Raw genomic sequence first — 20,238 nt, 5'->3', positions numbered from 1 at the left:
GAGCCCCTGCCTTCAAGGAGCTCACCTTCTAATGGGGCAGATGGATGCTGATGCAGATGTTGAGAAGCAGGACAGACAGGTAAGAGCTTTGGTGAGAGGCAGAGACGAGCACAGTGCTGCGGGGGCTGGTTCTTCTTACAGGTCCAAGTGCTGTACAGGTTCCAAGCTCAACCCTGGGCTTAGTTTTCCAATGAGCCTCTCTTCGTTGGCCCTGTTGTTCTCTGTTCCCTTTTTGGCTTTGCACCTTTTTGCTCTTACTTTATGAAATTACACTCTGTTCTTCAAATTTTTGTAGTAACTGCCTGGAAAAGCCCCGAAAGGTATTTGTAGAGTGGAAAGGATTCCACATTCACTGCGCACAGGGAAGAGCGTGGCCAGGATGGGGTGTCACCGCAAGCCCGAGAGAGGTTCGGAGACCTCATTCCCGGTCACGTAGGGAGCGGTGGGGCGGGAGTCCACCAGCTGGTGGGACATGGAAGCTGCGCTTTTCCAGAAGGAATAGACAGAAGCAGAGGTGGAGACTGACTTCAGGCTACTTTCACTGTGTTCTCCCGTGTATTAGTTTTATCCACAGTGTATCAGTGGTTTCTTATGTCAAGTCCAGGAATATCTGTGAGTATGTTTCACAGTTATATGCAGAAAGTTTGGGGTGTGTTTGCGCTTTTTCTTTTTAAGTGAGAGATTTCAACAGGGATTCAGTAGTGGTCTCTGACGTATAGCCTAGAGGAGTTAACTGCTGAACCAGTGACAAGACACTGACTGCTGGCCCGGGGCTGGGCTTATGGGCAGAGCTCAGCACGAACGCTTGGCTGTCTGAGGGGGGCCCTGAGGTCAGACTAGCCTTGTACAGATGAGGAAACTGAGGCCCAGAGGATGCCATCTTCCTCCTCTACGGTTCTGACAAAAGCGCTGTCCCAGCTTTCTTAGTGTATGTCTCACCTGCCACTGGGAGGGAAGTTACAGACTTGAATATTTTGCTGGGCCCACAAATACCCATACAAAAGCCCAAAATGAGACTGGAATTGGACTGCTAGCTCTGCAAGAGCCTTCTCCTGGGAGAGAAACTGCTTGTACCTGCAGCTCAGAGCAGGCTGTTAGGTCCCAGGGGGCAAAAGTCCATCAGCCTGGCAGTTCAGCACCATGTGGAACAAACCAAACGGCATATTGGACTGATTCCCACTGGTCAGTGGTTGTTTGCTCACGTGAAGGCAGCCTGTCCGAGATGGAGCCCTCAGGAGGACCAGCTTTGGCGCAAGTTGTGTAGGGCCAGGGCTGGGGGAGGGGAGGGGTAGCAGTAGTCCTTCTCAGTTTAGTAAAGGGAATCTTGTATGTATGTGTTTGAAAAATAGTTCAGCCATTCTGATATTTGTCTACCAAATTAACTTTCCTCAAAAAACTGATTTAGACAAATGAAGTGTCTGGTGCCTGTGAAATAACACGTGTAGTGTAGAGTTTGCATATTCATCCCCATGGAGGTGTCGAGAAGACAGTGAATATATGGCGCTCAGAGGCACTGTCTAGGCTGGAGAGGAATCAAGAGTTTACTAAAACAAAACACAAGAAAAAATTTTCATAACTAGGTGTGGTGATGGATGTTAACTAGACTTACTGTGGTGATCATTTTGCAATATATATAAATATTGAATCATTGTGTTACACACCTGAAGCTAATATAATGTTACATGTCAATTATATCTCAGTAAAAATAAAAAATAATAAAATGCTGACTCCTGCAAAACAAAACAAAAATCCCGAAGGGATAATAAGACGAATCTTAAGTAAACACGTGTTTTCTTGCACTTAGGGTTTGTTCGTGGTAATAAAATAAGCAGAGATAGACAAGCACTAGTCAAATGGGAACAAAAATAGGGATTTTTGATTAACCACAAGTTCAATTTGAACCTAAACTGCTAAAAAAAAACAAAAAAAGCACAAAAAGGGAGCCTGTGGCTATGATTACAATTTTTAAAAAGTGGTTGATGTTGAAGCACCTAGCAGGGGCAAGCACAGCGGGGGGTCCGTTGCCGTATCATGTCCGTTGAACAGCCCCGAGAGGTGTATGTGGTGCCCCAGGTGGGCTCTGCACGCAGTGCGCTGTCCTTGCCTCGCTGGCTGCGGGCCGCCCCCGCCCGGAATCCCACATCCCCTTCCTGAACCCGCCTGGGGTTGAGAGCTCTTCAGCATTAAACCCACACTGCGGTTTCTGCAGAAAGTCTCCCCTGTTCCCTCAGTCCCTCCAGGCTGAGGAAGGTGTGTAATTATTTGTCTTATTTCCTGAGTAGCTGTGAGCAGAGACTGTCATGTGCATCTCTGCATCACTAAATGTTTTTGGACTCACTGGCATCTGTGCTTGTCAGACGAAGGCAAGAGTATCATACCCAGATCCTGAGAGAACATGTGACAGGTGGTGACTCACTGGGGTGGCACAGCGGCCTGTCGCTGTGTTGTGTGAATGGTGGATGGCAGAGCCAAGGTGCTCCTTCAGTTGTCCACTAGACTGGCAGAGCTGTCCAGAGCCCCTTTGTGCCTCTGGAGGGCGGGGAGTGGGCTGACCCTCAGGACAAGGACAACTCAAACCGTTTCACAACAAACAGGCTGCTCTGGAGAGCAGAGTTCTCCGTCGCCAGCAGTTCCATTCAGAGGCTCGGCGCGCTCTTCGGGCTGCTTTAGGAGGTGTGCTGTGTTGAGCAGGAGAGGGGCTAGGTCCTCTCCAGAGCTCTCTTCACAGGGAGCAGTCCTCAGGCCCCTGCTGTCTGCCGGGTTCTGGAGATAGTGGAGAATGAGACCCCTGTGTCCCTGCCCTCGGGGAGCCTGCACCGTGCAGGCTGTGTTACTTCGGGTCTTCCAGAAGCAGACACCAAGTCCCCCAGGACGGCTACATTCCAGAGATTTATCAGAAGGTCAGTGAAGGGTGGAGGGAGTGGAGAGGCCCAGAGAGCCTCAGGCCAAGGTGCAGGTCTGGCGTCTGCAGAAGAAGGGGCGAGAAGGACTGAGGAGGAAGCGTCTCAGCCCACAGCACAGTTCTGAGACAATCTGGGCCTGGCTGATGAGGTTTCCCCTGGGGAGGAGCCCTGTGTGGGCCAGCCATCCCTGCCACCACTGAGTCATTGGCAGACAGTAGCCCAGAGAATGTGGCCTCTGTGCAGACGTGGTGGGCATCCAGAGGGCAGCAGCTGGGACCACTGGTCAGCTCTGCTCCAGAACAGGCTCGTTTGAAGGTGATCAGAAGGGCGGCACTCCACGGCCTTCACACAGGGACTCTACCACACGGTTCCTTCCTGGCTTGCTCCCCTAGAGGCATCTCAAGGGCTTCTGTGTCACGTGCCAGTAAGCGCTACGCCTGGGATTTTGGCTCAGATCCCTCTGACTTGATCGAGTCTGTGCCTTGTTACCTAACACTGTGCCGCGTCTCAGGATCTCTCCTAGCTCCTGAGCCAGCATTCAGAGCACACACCTACTTGCCCACTGTCACCATGAGCGCCTAAGTGCGTGAGTAGCAGTAAGTGACACAACTTAGCCCGGAACTTGATTAGTAATTAGTTTACATTGGTGTGGGACTCTGACTTGATCTGAACCAAGGTCTAATTCTGTGTACAGTTTACTCTGATTCCTACCTTCGACTTCATGAGGACAGGGCCCCAATGACTCAGCTAGGGGAGCGGTAACTCCTAATATTCTCGTAGAAGATACATGGTTTCGGGCTCCAGAGCTCAGAGAAGGCAAAGCATAGTGCTGTGTTTGGTTCTCCTTTTGTTTTTCTTTTTTCTCCCTGCCAGTATGATATGGCTGTCTTCAGGGGAAGCCCATGCCTGCTCGGCTCATCACTGATTTCCCCTTAATTATTTGTTGAATGAATAATGAATTATGGGAAAAAAGATGTAGCACAATTGCACAACAAAACCCACCTAGTTCACTCCCAGTACACGCGTCCACAGAGGGAGCCTCGGCACAGGGCGTGGACGGCTGGCGTCCAGTGCGCCCCAGACTCCTGCACCCTCGGGCAGAGCCGAGGGGCCAGCAGAAGGATTGAGATGAGCAGCGTAGGCCTGGAGCGGGTCTGAGAGCGCCGGCTCGCGAAGTCGTTAGCCGGACAGCCATCAAATGTACGTAGGGATTCGTGTAACGTGAGGTGAGGGGATGTGTACGGACAGGTTTGTGTGTGCACATGCCCAGAATCGTTGCTAAGGTGGTGACCATCTGTATGTGTCTCCTCCGCCGGCTTGGAGTCGTAGGGGAGCCGGGTCCCGGGGAAGCTCAGCCCACAAGAGCCCTCAGGCAGGCTGCCTCGGCCAAGCTGAGGTTTCCAGGTCCCTGAGGGCCAGTCTCCTGAAAACCATCGTTTTGTCACCTGGTGACCGCTGGGACTGGGGAGAGAACTTCTCCGAGTATTTGGTTTCCCTGCCCTCTTAGAGGTGGTGAAGGGAACGGACTGTGACTTTCTCCTGACTGCTTGGTCTCCTCATCACGACTATCACAATTACACTTCCACTTCTTTATAACTTGGCGCCGACTTGCTGGGCTTTAACTTTCCGTTTCTAATTCTTCAGCCTCCCTTTCTGCTAACAGCCACTCCTCGCTGCTGTTGGGGTGCCTACCTTTGAAAACCACGTCTTACCTTTTTTTTTTTTTTGCAGTACGCGGGCCTCTCACTGCTGTGGCCTCTCCCGTTGCGGAGCACAGGCTCCGGACGCGCAGGCTCAGCGGCCATGGCTCACGGGCCCAGCCGCTCCGCGGCATGTGGGATCTTCCCGGACCGGGGCACGAACCCGTGTCCCCTGCATCGGCAGGCGGACTCTCAACCACTGCGCCACCAGGGAAGCCCGTCTTACCTTTTTAATTGGGGGATTCTAATATACTAGAGACTGAGAAAGTAAATGTTTAAGATTATTAGGCTTATATGTAAATGAAGAGGCCGGTGGGCTCTGGGAGACTTGCCCTGCGTGCTGTGGCAGGAGTTGCAGTGTGCTGACTTCAGTCATGACTATCTTCTCTCTCCGGGTGCTTCTTTTGCTTCTTCCCTCGTTTTCTGTCACATGCTGAACAGGGGAGTTTGCTCGGAAATGTCTCCATTGAAGCAGGGTGGACCATCTATTCATTTTGATTCACTCTGTTCTTCAGAAGATCACCTAATCATGTTATTGCCTACATAGCATGTGTGAAGCCACACTGTCGTGCTGTCATAAACTGAGCGTTTTGTTGGATGTTGTGGAGAATATTATCTATATCATGTATTCTAGAGTCAGACAGAACAGGTTGGAAATCCCAGATAGAGTCGCTGAGTCCCTATGTGAATTTGTATAAATCTTTCCAAGTCTCTGAGCCACTCTCTTGTCATCTACAAAATGGGGGAAATAAATGGCTGCTTCATAAGTTGCGAAGCTTATGTGCTTTAGTGCATTGTCTTATTCAACACCGTGCCTAGGACATCGTGGACAGTTGGCAAATTATAGCTGTAATTCCTTTCTAATTCAAGCACCTTTTCCCCTGAAAGTGAAGCTGGGAGTCTCTTCCATGCTATCAAAAACTTTGGCATAGAACCTCCTGTCCACTCCCCCTGGTCTTTGGAGAGTCAAAACTTATCACCACACAGAGCGGCCCTTCCACAGACAGTTGGAAGCTCTGGCAACTAGGAAGTTCCTTTGTGTCAAGCGGCAGTTAGCCTCTGTTTCAGAAAAGGACAAAGCCAGCATCCATCCCTTGTAACTGAGGCTGACGCTTAACGTTTTCTCTTGGTCTGCAGCGAACAGAGTATCTGCCAAGCCCGGGCTTCCGTGATGGTCTACGATGACACCAGTAAGAAGTGGGTACCAATCAAACCTGGCCAGCAGGGATTCAGCCGGATCAACATCTACCACAACACTGCCAGCAACACCTTCAGAGTCGTCGGAGTCAAGCTTCAGGATCAGCAGGTGAGTGCTGGGGTGACAGGCCGTCCCCACACACCCCCCCCACACACACGCACCCCTCACACACACACACACACACCTCACACACACACCCCTCACACACACACACACCTCACACACACCAGACACACACACACCCCTCACACACACACACACCTCACACACACACACCTCACACACACCACACACACACACCTCACACACACACACCCCTCACACACACGCACCCCTCACACACACACACACACCTCACACACACACCCCTCACACACACACCCCTCACACACACACACCCCTCACACACACACACACCCCTCACACACACACCTCACACACACCACACACACACCTCACACACAACTCACACACACCACACACACACAAAACCTCAGACACACCTCACTTCACACACCCACACCTCACACACACACACACCCCCCTCACACACCACACACACACAGACACACACACACACACACTGGTGGAAAATGGTCAGAGAACAACAAGGTCACGATTTAGAGTCAAAGGTCTGGGTTCAGTGTCTGGCTCTGTATTCTCATACTCCAAGGTGTAAGACCTTGAGCAAACTATCTTTTCTGAACTTCATTTTTCACAGCTGTCTTACACAGGCAGTGATCCACACCCTGCCTACCTCACTGTGTTATTGTCATATTAGAATATAAATAAAATAATAGATGTGAAACAGCTTTGAAAAATATATTGTACAAATGTGTTAGTATTATTCTCTGCCTGCATACCCATAAGTAATATAGCTGTGAAGATTTTGGGTCCACCAACCCCCTAAGTCTTACTTTGGGGGGGAAATCAAGATGATTTAAAGAATCTGGGATCATTCTCCTCCATAATAGTACATCCTGGAGAAATCAGATGAGGTAGTTTGTGAGTGTACCTGGTAAGTACCTGTGCCAATAAATACAAGGTAAGTCCACCTATGTCCGCGGTAGTCGTGTACAAGTAACTCAGACAGAGTGAGCTGATGTGTCGTGGACTGAAATAGAGACGTGGAGAAAGGGCTCGTGTGGCTTCACCACAGTGACTTTGTTAGGGCCTCAGGCTCTCCCTCCGGCTCTCTTCTTAGAGATGGACAAGGACATTTTTCAGCAGTGAAATCGGCAGATCTGTAGTTCAGCATTTATGAACACCTCTGCCTTAAATAGGCAGCCCTTGTCAGTCAGCCCTGGGCTGAGCTGAGCAGCAGGTTTGCTGCTATCTTTGCAAGAATCATCGTGTTCTCAAATAGGAAAGAGAACAGAAACTGAGGACTCTGTTTTTAGTGTGTTGCCTATTGAATGGGTTTCTGCTTTTGCCAAAATAGTCCTATTAGATTTCAGATTCTTGTGGCTAAAAGGGACCTCCTCACTTCAGAACCCCTGATCAAAGGTGGTCTTTCTGACCTGGAACTCTGGGTACCTTCAGGGGCATCCCTGTCCCTTGTTGATGAGCCTTACGGATAGGCAGGTTATTCTAAAAACCTTCTAGAAGCTGCTTCCCTGTTCTTCTAGTTCACTGATTCTGGCTCTGCCTTTTAGAGGCACACTGCACCATATGCTGCAGGATTTATAACACCTTTAGCCCCAACTATAGTGACAACCAAAAACATCTCACACATTTCCCTGACAGCCAGGGCAGTTCCACCCTGGCACTCGCCTTTGACATAAGGCGCATTATCTCAGGCAGTTCCTGAATCATAGTGGGTGTTCCCTAAGTGGCTGCTTTTATTATGACAAGTTTTCCATTCTCTTCATGCCTCTTGGTTGCCCTGCAGGGCACACTAGGAAGATACCATGGTGTGTGGGAACCAACGTGAACCTGGTTCTCGGAAGCCTCAGCTTCCTTCAGAGGAAAGCACGTGTTGGGGCTCGTTTGGGAGGAGACCTTTGCTGCGTTCAGGGAGGGACTGGCCGCCGTCCTCAGTGATCTCCTGGGGAAACTGAGAGAGACTCTGTTGCCTCAAACTTAGAGATCTTCTGGAACCTGATGGAGAAGTTACCAACATAGCCTTCCAGCTGGAATTACACGTTCATCAGACAGGCTCCTGGAACATGGTTGCAACTCTGCCCAGGTGGGTGGGACACATTAGCCAGGAACACAAAAGAGATTCTCAGTAAACCAAGGTATTAGAGAAAGTGGCAGGAAACCTGGTCCATAATAACTTTTATGGACCCAGGAGAAAATATGGATTTTCACAGGTCTGATTTCCAGTCAGTATGGATTACAAGGTCAAACATCTTAAGAGAGACAGAGATTCCTGGTCTTATAACCAGAGGGGGATATCTTACATGTTCAGTGCTCTCTATGGCTTACAGAGCACTCTCCATGTTTATTATTTCAGTCCCCCAGTAACCCCATGAGGATAATGGTATAAGAATTGTCTCCCCTGTTTTGCTAATAGGTGGACATAAAACCAGGTGATCATTTGTGGGGAAAAGGACTGGTAAGTTATAGTATCATTAGCCAGGGTCTAACCTGAATCTCACATCAAAGGTGAAGAAACCAAAAGATGTTTAGTTGAGAAGGAGTTATGGCCACTAAAAATGTTAGTGACTCTCAGGCTGAATTAATAGAAGTAGAGGCCCAGAAGGAGGGATTTTATAGTCGTGCTCTGCTCTGCACTGGTTGTACTTTCCCGTGAATGTTGGGACCAAATCTGAGTGCCGTAAATGAAATCTGTAAGGAGGAGGGCGTCCAAACTGGTGAGAGGTCTGAAAGCAGCATTATTATGTGGAACAGTTGAAGAAGTAGCAAGAGATATTTACTTGGATGGAGGTGGATGGACCTAGAGACTGTCATACAGAGTGAAATAAGTCAGAAAGAGAAAAACAAATACCATACGCTAACACATATATATGGAATCTAAAAAAAAAAAGTTTCTGAAGAACCTAGGGGCAGGACAGGAATAAAGACGCAAACGTAGAGAATGGACTTGACATGGGGAGGGGAAAGGGTAAGCTGGGACGAAGTGAGAGAGTGGCATGGACATATATACACTACCAAATGTAAAATAGATAGCTAGTGGGAAGGAGCCACATAGCACAGGGAGATCAGCTCAGTGCTTTGTGTCCACCTAGAGGGGTGGGATAGGGAGGGTGGGAGGGAGACGCAAGAGGGAAAAGATACGGGGATATATGTATACATATAGCTGATTTGCTTTGTTATACAGCAACAACTAACATAACGTTATAAAGCAATTATACTCCAATAAAGATGTTAAAAAATAAAATAAAATAAGTTTTATCCTTCAGCACTTGTCTAGATTAGTCCTACCAAAGCTTGGAGAATTAGTTTTAATATAAAGCTGATAAGGACAGAGGTTGAAAGTAATAGAGTGGAAGAAGATGAACCTTAACAGACACTAACCAAAGAAAATGGTGTGACTATATTAATATTATACAAAGTAGACTTTAAGGCAAGAATTATTAGTGAAGATAAAGGACCTTTTTAATGATAAAAGAGTCAACTGAAAAGGATGACATAACAATCCTAAATTTGTAGGCATCTAATATATCTTCAAAATATATAAAGCAAAAATGGACAGATCTAAAGGGAGAAATAAAGGAATCCAGAAGCCTGGTCGGAGATTCTGTTCATACCTGCAAGAGACTGGAATAAGTAGACGTAGAGAATTTGAAGAGCATTATTAACCAACTTGATGTAATTTACATTTATAGAAACTACAGGCAGCCACAGTAGAATATAGTCTTCTCAAGTGTACATTGAGCATTTAACAGAACAGACTACATGCTAGGCCACAAAGCCAATCTCAACAAATTTAAAAGGATTAAAATCATACAGAGTTTTTCTTAGACCACAGAGGAATTAAGCTAGAAATCAGTAATAGAAGGATAACTAGAAAATCTTCAAATGTTTAGAAATTAAGCAGTACACTACTAAATAACCCATAGGACCAAAAAAAAAGTCGCAGTGTAAAACTAGAAAATATTTTGAACAGAACAATAGTGAAACTGCAATGTAGCAAAACTTGTGGGATGCAACTAAAGCACAGCATATAGACAAATGTATAGCTAGAAATGCATAGCTTAGAAAAAGAATGATTGAAAGTCAGTGACCTAAGCTTCTATCTCAAGAAGCTAGAAAAAAACAAATTAAACCAACAAAAGTAGAAGGAAAAATTAAAAGCAAAACCAAAAATCTAATGAAATAGAAAGCAGATACACAATAGAGAAAAGCAAAATGTTGTAGTTTTTTTTGAAAAAAAGAGTCTAGATAGACCCACATATATATAGTCACTTGATTTATGACAAAGCCCCGTTGCACTCAGTGGGCTAAAGATGGTCTTTTCAACAGATGATGGCAGAACAATGAGATATCAATATGAAAAAAAAAACTTTATCCCTAGTTCGCACTATACCCCCAAATTAATTAAAAATCAACCTAAATATGCAAAGTAAATCAATAAAGTGTCTAGAAGAAAATTCAGGAAAATATCTTCATTATATTGAGGGGAAAATACAGGAAAATATCTTTATGACCTTGAACGGGACACACAAAGCATTAACTGTAAAAGAAAAAAAATTAAGTTGGACTTCTTTAAATTTAAGGAGTTTTCTTTGTTAAAAGGCCCCATTAAGAGAATGAAAGGGCAAGCTACAAACAGGGAGAATATACGTACGTACACACACACATACGTACATACATATATACATACATACATATGGGCGGGGAGAAAGAGAGGGAGAGAAATGAATATGACAAAGGATTCATATGAAGAATATATACAGAACTCCTACAAATCAAAAAGAAAAAAACATACAACCTCTTAAAAATGAGCAAAATGACTGGGACAGGAGTTTCACAAAAGAGAAAAGAGCAGTGGAACAGAAGACATGGCCAGTGAGCACGTGAAGGTTGCTCTGCATCATTACCCATAAGGGAAATACAAACGAAAACTGCAATCAGAGTACTGCACGCACACCAGAAAGGCTAAAATTTAAAGGACAAAAGGCTAAAATTAAAAGGGTACCAAATGTCGGTGAGGATGCAGAGCAGCTGGAGTTCCCGTTACTGCTGGCGGAGGTGTCCATCAATACAGCCTGTTTGAAAAATGGTTTGCCAGAACCTAGTAAAACTCAGTGTACACCTACCCTATAACCTACTCTTGGGTACCTACCCAAGAGAAATGAGTGTCTGTGTCCACTGAAAGACCTATATGAAAATATTCCCAGCAGTTTTATTCCTGATACCCAACAGTTAGAAACTACGAGAATGTCCATCAACAGGAGAATGGATAGGTTATTTATAGTATATAAAAAAATGGAATGTTATATAGCAATCAAAAAAAACTATATACTTATAAATGCAGTGACGCAGGTGAATCTCATAGATATTATATTGAGTGAAAGAACACAGAAACAAAAGTGAACATACCATATGAATCCATTTCTGTGTAGTCCAAGAACAGGCGAAAGTAACTGATGGTGATACTCAGAAACATGGACATCTCTGGGAAGGAGTGTATTAAATGAAGCTGATCCACACCCCTAAGTGGACTTGTAGTAATGCACATGCTCTAAGGAGAGTAAACAAGGGAATGGAACCATTGAGTAGGTACAGAGATTTTTAACTATCAGCGCTCGTAAGTTCTGTCTGTCAGTTAATGAACACTGACCACCTCTCGAGATGGTCAAGTGACAAATAGGCCATGTGTCATCTGCACGTATGTCCAAAACACATTGCATGGACTCTCCTTTTTTAGAAGGCAGTTTAGAAGTTTCAGAGTAGATCTTTTCAAACAGAAAATATAAATGTTTAAATGGTCATGTCCATTGATCCAGAAATTCTGCTCATAGGAATGTTCACACAGACATATGCACAAGGATATTCAGTCCAGCATTATTTATAATATTTTCATTTTACATATGAAGAAGCTAATGCTAGTAACTTTTCCAAGTTTATTCAGCTACAAAGTAATAAGGCCAGAATTTTAATCCTGAACCGTTTGACTCAAAACCCTCTGCTCAGTCCTTGTACCTAGTACGGTAGTTGTGTTTGGAGCACTCGTAGACCCTTGTGGGCTATGTCTGGCTAGCAGACACAGCACTCGGTGAGCAGCCTTTATAACTCTATGCTCTAGGTGTAGATGGATCAGAAATGGTAACCCAAGAGCTGCAGTTGGAGGACAGGCCAGCCATGTGCAGCAAAGAACCCAGAGGACTTCTGGGACAGCTTTATCACACTCTCCCAATCCAGTAGCCGAAAATCTCTAAAAGTAGAGAATCGATTTCTGAGGCTCTTTAGAGGTTAGAGCTAGGACCAGAGAAGGAATTATGGGAAGAAAGATTGCAGCTCATTATGCTGGCAGTCAGAAGCAGCACAAAGTCCTAGGCTACAGGCTTGGATTCTAAATTCAGTTCTACCATTACTTACCTTGTAACCTTGGGCAAATCACTCATTCTCCCTGGGCCTCAGTTTTCCCAACTGTAAAAAGGGAGGATTGAGTTAGACATTCTGTCTGGTCTCTGAGTTCCTTACGCCACACTGTTTCTAGATTCTGGATAGGCATCCACCTCCCCCAGTTCCTGCTCCCTCTAAGTCCCCCTCCAAGAACATAGCCAAACAGAGATTTCGGATCTTAGGATTCTAAACCTCACTTCCCCAGATCATCCCCTCAAGTACCTGGAAAGATATGTGATACACTGAAGAGTCTTCTTTTATCTTGCTTCCGTATCCCTCAACCATTCTTGATATGATGTGGTTTCCAGACCTTCGTCCATTTGAAACACATCCCTCTGGCTTGCTCTAGTTTGTCAATGTCCACTAAAAGTGCAGCACCAAAACCACACAGACACAGACCTTCTGGTAGAGACTTAACCACGGCAGAAAGGAAGAGGGTCTCATCTCCCTCATTCTGGTCACTGTACCGCTATCATCGTGCCCTCTCCTCTGAAGAGCTGTGTTAACCACAAGTCACTGTGCTGCTTATCATGCATGTAGCCACAAAACCTCCAGCCCTTTTCTGACGATCTAGAGCTAAACCCAGAGAGAACCACCGAGGAACCTGGGCATAGATGTTGGCCAAAACTGCAGTGTCAGTATGTAACAACTAAGTTAAGAAACTGTTGGGCTTCCCTGGTGGCGCAGTGGTTGAGAGTCCGCCTGCCGATGCAGGGCACACGGGTTCGTGCCCCGGTCCGGGAAGATCCCACATGCCGCGGAGCGCCTGGGCCCGTGAGCCATGGCCGCTGAGCCTGCGCGTCCGGAGCCTGTGCTCCGCAATGGGAGAGGCCACAACAGTGAGAGGCCCGCGTACCAAAAAAAAAAAAAAAAAAAAAAACCTGTTGTGTTTCTTTAGCTAATTTAGTACACGTGCTTCTCTCCCTCCGTCTCTCTCACTTGCTCGCTCTTTTTTCACCATAGGACAATCCAAACCTACCTTCCACCTGGCTGAGACTTGGGAAAAAGCTCTTGTGGGTACTGCCCGTATTTGCTGTCCTCTGGCCTTTAACCAACAGCACAGCAGGATGGAGCAGTAAATCAGAGTTCTCATCTTAGTACCCCAGCCAGCACACAGGGTGTCTTGGCCATGTCCCCTTGCGTCTCCAAATCTTTTCCTGAGCTCTCCTTCCTGACCGGGGGGACAACAGACTGAGTTATCGGCAATTCAAGTCACAAAACCCTAGAGCCTCAAAGCCAGAGGAGATCCGAGAAATCATCTTGTACCTCTCCTAAAGCAGAATCTTTCCATTGTATCACTAACAGCAGGCCATCCAGCCTTATCTAGACTCTGCTTGCATATTTCCATCTCTGAGGACCTTAATATTTTTCAGTTAACACTTGCTGGCAGCCTGTGTGCTAGCAGCTGTGTTAAGTGGTTTCATATGCATAATTTCTCCCTGCCATTCCCTACCCCCACCACCACCACCTCTGGCAACCATCAATCTGTTCTCTGTATCCATGAGCTTTTTTTTTTTTTTTTAAGATTCCACATACAAGATAGATCATACAGTTTTTGTCTTTCTCTGTCTGACTTCTTTCCCTTAGCATAATGCCCTTGAGATCCATCCATGTTGTCACAGATGGCTAGATTTCATTCTTTTTTATGGCTGAGTAATATTCCATTGTGTATATACCACAGTTTCTTAATCTGTTCATACATCAGTGGACACTTAGGTTATTTCCATATCTTGGCTGTTGTAAATAATGCTGCTGTGAACATGGGGGTGCATATATGTTTCTGATTGAGTGTTTATATTTTCTTCAGGTAAATACCCAAAAGTGGAATTGCAGGATCATGGGATAGTTCTATTTTTAACTTTAAGGAACCTCTGTACTGTTTCCTGTAGTGGCTACACCAATTTGCATTCCCACTGACAGTGCACAAGGGTTCCTTTTTCTCCATATCCTTGCCAACACTTTATTTCTTGTCTTTTTGATAACAGCCGTTCTGACATGTGTGAGATGATATCTCCTTGTGGTTTTGATTTGCATTTCCCTGATCATTAGTAATGTTGAGCATCTTTTCTTGTACCTGTTAGCCATCTGTATGTCTGCTTTAGATAAATATCTATTCGGATCTTCTGCCCATTTCTTAATTGGATTGTTTCTTTGCTATTGAGCAATACAGGTTCTTTATATATTTTAGATATTAGTCCCTTATGAGATATATGTTTTGCAAACAGCTTCTCCCATTCAGTAGATTGCCTTTTCATTCTGTTGATGGCTTTCTTTGCTATACAGAAGCTTTTTAGTTTGATGTAGTCCCACTTGTTTATTTTTGCTTTTGTCACTTTTGTTTTTGGTATCAGATTCAAAAAATCATCACCAAGGCCTATGTCAAGTAGCTTACCACTTATATTTTCTTCCAGGGGCTTTATGGTTTCAGGTCACAAGTATGTGGAGATTAAACAACATGCTACGGAAGTGGGTTGAAGGAGAAATCAAAAGAGAAATTTAAAAAGTACCTGGAGACAGGGCTTTCCTGGTGGCGCAGTGGTTGAGAATCCGCCTGCCGATGCAGGGGACATGGGTTCATGCCCCGGTCCGGGAAGATCCCACGTGCCGCGGAGCGGCTGGGCCCATGAGCCATGGCCGCTGAGCCTGCGCGTCCGGAGCCTGTGCTCCGCAATGGGAGAGGCCACAACAGTGAGAGGCCCGCGTACCGCAAAAAAAAACAAGTACCTGGAGACAAATGAAAATGGAAGTATAACATAACAGAATTTGTGGGATGTAGCAAAAGCAGTTCTGCATTCTACCGCTAAGTTCATAGCAGTCAGTGCCTACCTCAAGAAACAAAAGTCACAAACAACCTAACTTTATGCCCCAGGGAACTGGAAAAAGATGAACAAAAGAAGTCCAAAGTTAGTAGAAGGAAGGAAATGACAAAGATGAGAGCAGAAATCAATGAAATAGGACTTCCCTGGTGGCACAGTGGTTAAGAATCCACCTGCCAGTGCAGGGAACACGGGTTCAAGCCCTGATCCGGGAAGATCCCACGTGCCGCGGAACAACAAAGCCTGTGCACCACAACTACTGAGCCTGAGCTCTAGAGCCCATGAGCCACAACTGCTGAGCCCACGTGCCCCAACTACTGAAGCCCGCGCGCCTAGAGCCCACGCTCTGCCACAAGAGAAGCCACCGCAGTGAGAAGCCTGCGCATCGCAATGAAGAGTAGCCCCTGCTCCCACAACTGGAGAAAGCCCACACGCAGCAGCGAAGACCCAACGCAGCCAAGAAAGAAAGGAAGGAGGGAGGGCGGGGAAAGGAGGGAGGGAGGGGAGGGAGGAAAGGAAGGAAGGAAGGAGGTGATCATTTTAAAAAAGAAGAAGAAATCAGTGAAATAGAGACTAAAAAGACAATAGAGAAGGTCAAGGAAACTAAGAGCTGATTCTTTGAAAATGTAAACAAAACTGACAAGCCTTCAGCCAGACTCACCAAGGCAAAGAGAGCAGACTCTGTGCTCATGTTAGAATGTCCACACCACCCAAAGCAATCAACAAGATTCAACGCAATCCCTATCAAAATGCCACAGAACTAGAACAATAATCCTAAAATTTGTATGGAACCTCAGAAGACCCCAAACGGCAAAAGCAATCTTGAGAAAGAAGAACAAAGCTGGAGACACCACACTCCCTCATTTCAAACTATATTACTGTAATTTTAGTATAGTAATTAAAAACCTTAATAAATAAAAAGCATGATATTGGCATAAAAACAGACACAAAAATCAACGGAACAGAATAGAGAACGCAGTAATAAACCCATCAGATATGGTTTTATTAATTTATGACAAAGGAGTCAGGAGCATATAGTGGGGAGAGGACAGTCTCTTCAGTAAATGGTGTTGAGAAAACTGAATAGCCACATGCAAAAGAATGGCTAGTTGTCCTTTTAACTAATAACCCATTTACTAGTGCATTCTGAGTATTAGACGCTATGCAGAGGGCTATGGGAGGCATAAATATGAATTAGAAAAGGCTCTCGCCCTTAAGGATCTTAATATCCAGAAGCCTCCATAAGATATGTGTCACTGTGTGACCTTTGCAGTAACCCCATTAGGTCAGTAGAGCCAGGATCATTATCCCCATTTTATAACTGGCGAAACTGAGACCCAGAGAAGTGCGGTGCCGCCTAGGGTGACATGGCTGGGAGGCAGGGCCAGGACCAGGACCCAGGGAACCTGACTCCCAGCTTAGGGCTGTCCTGTGGAGGTCACGACCACACTCTTTGTTAGTTAAATGAAATAACTAGTTTTCAAACCCTCAGTGTTGTATAGATCATGTTGAAAAGCTGCCGGGTCATGCTTTCCCCTTCTGCTGACCCCATCCCCGTCCCCCTGTCCTCTTGTAGCCCCAGGGGACACAATATCCTTGCCCCACACAGCTCACTTACCTTTTATTTATTTACACGTATTTCTCTCTCTTTTCCCTTTCAGGTTGTGATCAATTATTCAATCGTGAAAGGGCTGAAGTACAATCAGGCAACGCCAACCTTCCACCAGTGGCGAGATGCCCGCCAGGTCTATGGTTTAAACTTTGCGAGTAAGGAAGAGGCGACCACGTTCTCCAATGCCATGCTGTTTGCCCTGAACATCATGAATTCCCAAGAAGGAGGTAAGCGGGGCTCTGTCTTGGCCTGGTGCCTAGACTCTCTCTCATTCTACCTCTGCCCTCCTACAGTTCTGGCTGCCTGGGTGTCCTCGCCCTGCAGCTGCGCTGAGCTGATGCTTTGTGGGTTCTCAGAGAAACGCACTGCCTGACTCTAGATTTAAAGCTATGTTAGCAATTTGAAGGAGGAGAGAATGGCATTTACATCTTTTTTGCCCTCGGTGAGATACAGATTTGTACTGTGTTCCTAAAGCCAAGTGTCCAGATGCATTTTACATTTGTCATCCTAATTCGATATTCTAGACACATGTTTGGCGTAGATCGGAGGGAACGAGCAAAAATGTATTCTTGTATTCAATTATGCGTATGTTTAGCACACTTTTACTCAACATTTACTGAGTGTTAGAAACTGACTAGACAGAATAGGTAACAAATGGGGAGATGGAGTCCTTTCCCTCAAGGCACTTGGTATCTTGGAGTAGACGGATTCATGAACTGCTAACTGTAACGTATTGTGATAAGTGTGCTCATAAGGTATGAGCAGGGCAGGGACTTGGGGAGCACAGAAAGGGAAATAAGGGACTGCCCATGTGGGCTGCCAAGGGAGGCCTTGAGCGGGTGGTGACATCTGAGCTGGAGTTTTGAAGGGCAAAGAGGTGGGAGTGGGCATCCCAGGCAGAGGGGACAGCAAATACAAAGGCACGTGGGCCTGAAAGCCCAGCACATGCTGGGAAAGAGAACGCTGCAGTGTCTCTGCAGACCGCGGTGCCGATAGCAAAGAGATTGGATGTGGAATTAGAAGGGTGGCACGGACTGCACAGTGAAGGGCTCCATATTGGAAGGCTTGGGGTGTAGACAGTGGGCTGGGGGCGGCAAGGGGCGCTAGCAAAAGCTTCCGTGCAGGGCAGGTAGAGCAAAGGAGCAAAAGCACACGCGGCCGTTCTCGGAAATTTGTAGCGTTAGCTTCAGAGGGAGGTCGCAGGCCTTCCAGGACGTTGGCATCTCGGTGGCCACAGACAGTCCTGCACTTTGCTGGAGATCTTACCTTGGTAGAGCATGGTAGTGAGGAACTGGGCCTCGGGGTGCCCTGCTGGCCTTGAGTCCTGGTCATTTTTCTAGGCTTCAATTTCTTTAGCTATAGGATGGGTGATATGTGGTTGTTTCTAAGTTTAAATGAAGTCGAATGTATGTTAGCAGGCTGCCTGACACGTATTAATCACCCAGTATTCGTATTTGTGGGTATTATTACTGTCACTGCTGCTGCTACTGCTGCCAGAATTGGGGTGGGAAGTGGAGAGACATAGCACTTGGAACCTGGAGGGAGATGGCTTTTCAATATCTATTGTGCCTGACAGGTTGGAGCTTTGGGACCCAATTTAAACCCTAGGAGAGTTTTTTTAAGAAAATAAAGAACACGTTTTGAGTATGCTTCCCGCAGGTCATACGTAGAACTGGTACTTGTAGAGTTCTGTCCCCACTGTGAAAAGGCCCCAGGGTTTGTGGATTTTCTGCTGAGAACTGGGGGTGCGCCGCGAGGAACCACAGCGGTGTGAGTGATGAGTGCAGGGCCTGCCTGCAACATTGTAGGCACCGAATAACTGCGTAGCCAGCTGTCTTTTTTTCCACCCAAAAACCTTGAGCTTCGTGGTGGAGGGAGCTGAGTTTAAGGTTTCCGATCCGAGCTGCCTCACTTGCCCCGGGATGTGGGAGTTAAGCTTTATTTTATCTGTACATACAGATACATTAAGCGGGGGAAAAGAAGGTTTTATTTTATTCAGATGACTGATGCAAAGCAACTACTAGTTATTTTTTTAACTTCACCATAGAATCACAAGGAAATCAGCTAATCCAGCCCTCATTTTCAGATAGGAATCGTGTGACCTAGTATGAAGAAATAACTTCCCAGTGCCAGGTAGTAACTCAGATTCAGAACCCCGACCTCCTGCGTCTCCTCTGGGTTGAACGGGTGTCTTTGTTGGGGTAGGGGGTGGATGTGTGCTCACGAGGTGACAGTGGCCTGACTTGAAACTTTCATCATGAATAGTAGTCGCCCATCCCGGTTCCATGGCCTTTGGTGGAGGGGAGACCGTGGGGCCGCTGAGGAGGAAGCGTTTTCTTCACCTGGGGTGTACCGCACTGTACCGTACAGAAACCTGAAGTGTGAGCTCGATGAGCTTGTACAAATGCATATGCAGAACCCCTGCCAGGCCCTGACAGGGACCAAATCCCTCCGCCCCCTCCCAGGAAAACCAGGATGTCAAGTTCCGTGACAACAGAGCACTCTTACCTGTGTTCGAACTTCGTGTAAATGGATCATGTAGGGTGTACGTCGGGGCCTGATTTCTGTCCCTCGACATTACGTCTGAGAGACCCGCCCCGGACCCATGTGTCTCTGCAGCCGGCTCTGTCACTGTGGAGTGCCACTCCACAGTACGGCTGTGCCACCCTGACCTGTAGTTCAGGCCTCAGAGCGCGGGCAGGGCACGGGCAGCCTCTCCACCAGCTACCGCAGGAGGGCTCTGCTGCAGGATAATAGTGAGGCTTCTATCAGATCCCCTCTGTATTGGCAAACTGTGTTCTGCCCTCCTCGGTGGGAGGCGGTTTGCGGTGCAGTGGACCCTTGAACCAACACGGCTTTGAACCAGGTGGTCCACTGACAGTGGTTTCTTTTCCATGAATGCGTCTCCGGCCCTACATGATCCGCAGTTGGTCGCATCTGCGGGTGCAGAGCCGTGGACGTGGAGGCCAGCTGTGCAGTTACACGCAGGTTTTCACTCAGAGCCCGACCGCCACGTTGTTCAGGGGTCAAGTGTAGTGAGAAAAGCATGTGTTCGGAGGCAATGAGATCTTATACTTAGTGGCCTTGGGGTAATAAACCCTACTTCCTAGGGTTGTCATGAGGGTTAAGTTTAAAATGTTTATAGAGTACTTAGTGTACAGTGCCTGGTATGGAATAAGAGCGTGAATGATACTGGTTCTTTACCCTTTGGTCCTGCTGAATTTGCTTATCTTCCGTAGGCTTCAGCATCCTTATTTGTAAAATGGGGTCATAAGTCCCTCTTCCAGAGTTGTGGAGAGGATTCAGTTGCCCGGCATGGGGCCTGGCACCTCCTAAGTGCCCGCCTCTGCTCCCTCCTCTCCTCACTGGCATGTCCTGTTCTGTGCTAGGCATCTGGGGCTCGGGCCATCGGATCGTGGACTTCCTGAGACTCAGGGTCTCATCAGCATGTCCCACCTCCCCCTCATGCGTG

General features: G+C 46.7%; 1 protein-coding gene across 5 annotated transcripts in view; it reads left to right on the top strand.

Annotated features, from left to right (window-relative positions):
• The window catches only part of EVL (Enah/Vasp-like), a 164,183-nt gene that overhangs the window by 96,123 nt on the left and 47,822 nt on the right, over nucleotides 1-20,238 (top strand). For all 5 annotated transcript variants that reach the window (XM_067725940.1, XM_067725960.1, XM_067725924.1 and 2 more), the window contains 2 exons: nucleotides 5,741-5,909; nucleotides 16,816-16,993. In XM_067725940.1, the coding sequence (XP_067582041.1) occupies nucleotides 5,741-5,909; nucleotides 16,816-16,993 (347 nt within the window). The remainder of the gene's footprint in view (nucleotides 1-5,740; nucleotides 5,910-16,815; nucleotides 16,994-20,238) is intronic.

The sequence above is a fragment of the Pseudorca crassidens genome, chromosome 1 (genome assembly GCF_039906515.1).
Source record: "Pseudorca crassidens isolate mPseCra1 chromosome 1, mPseCra1.hap1, whole genome shotgun sequence".
Classification (NCBI taxonomy): Eukaryota; Metazoa; Chordata; class Mammalia; order Artiodactyla; family Delphinidae; genus Pseudorca; species Pseudorca crassidens.
This window is presented reverse-complemented; position numbering and strand designations above follow the sequence as displayed.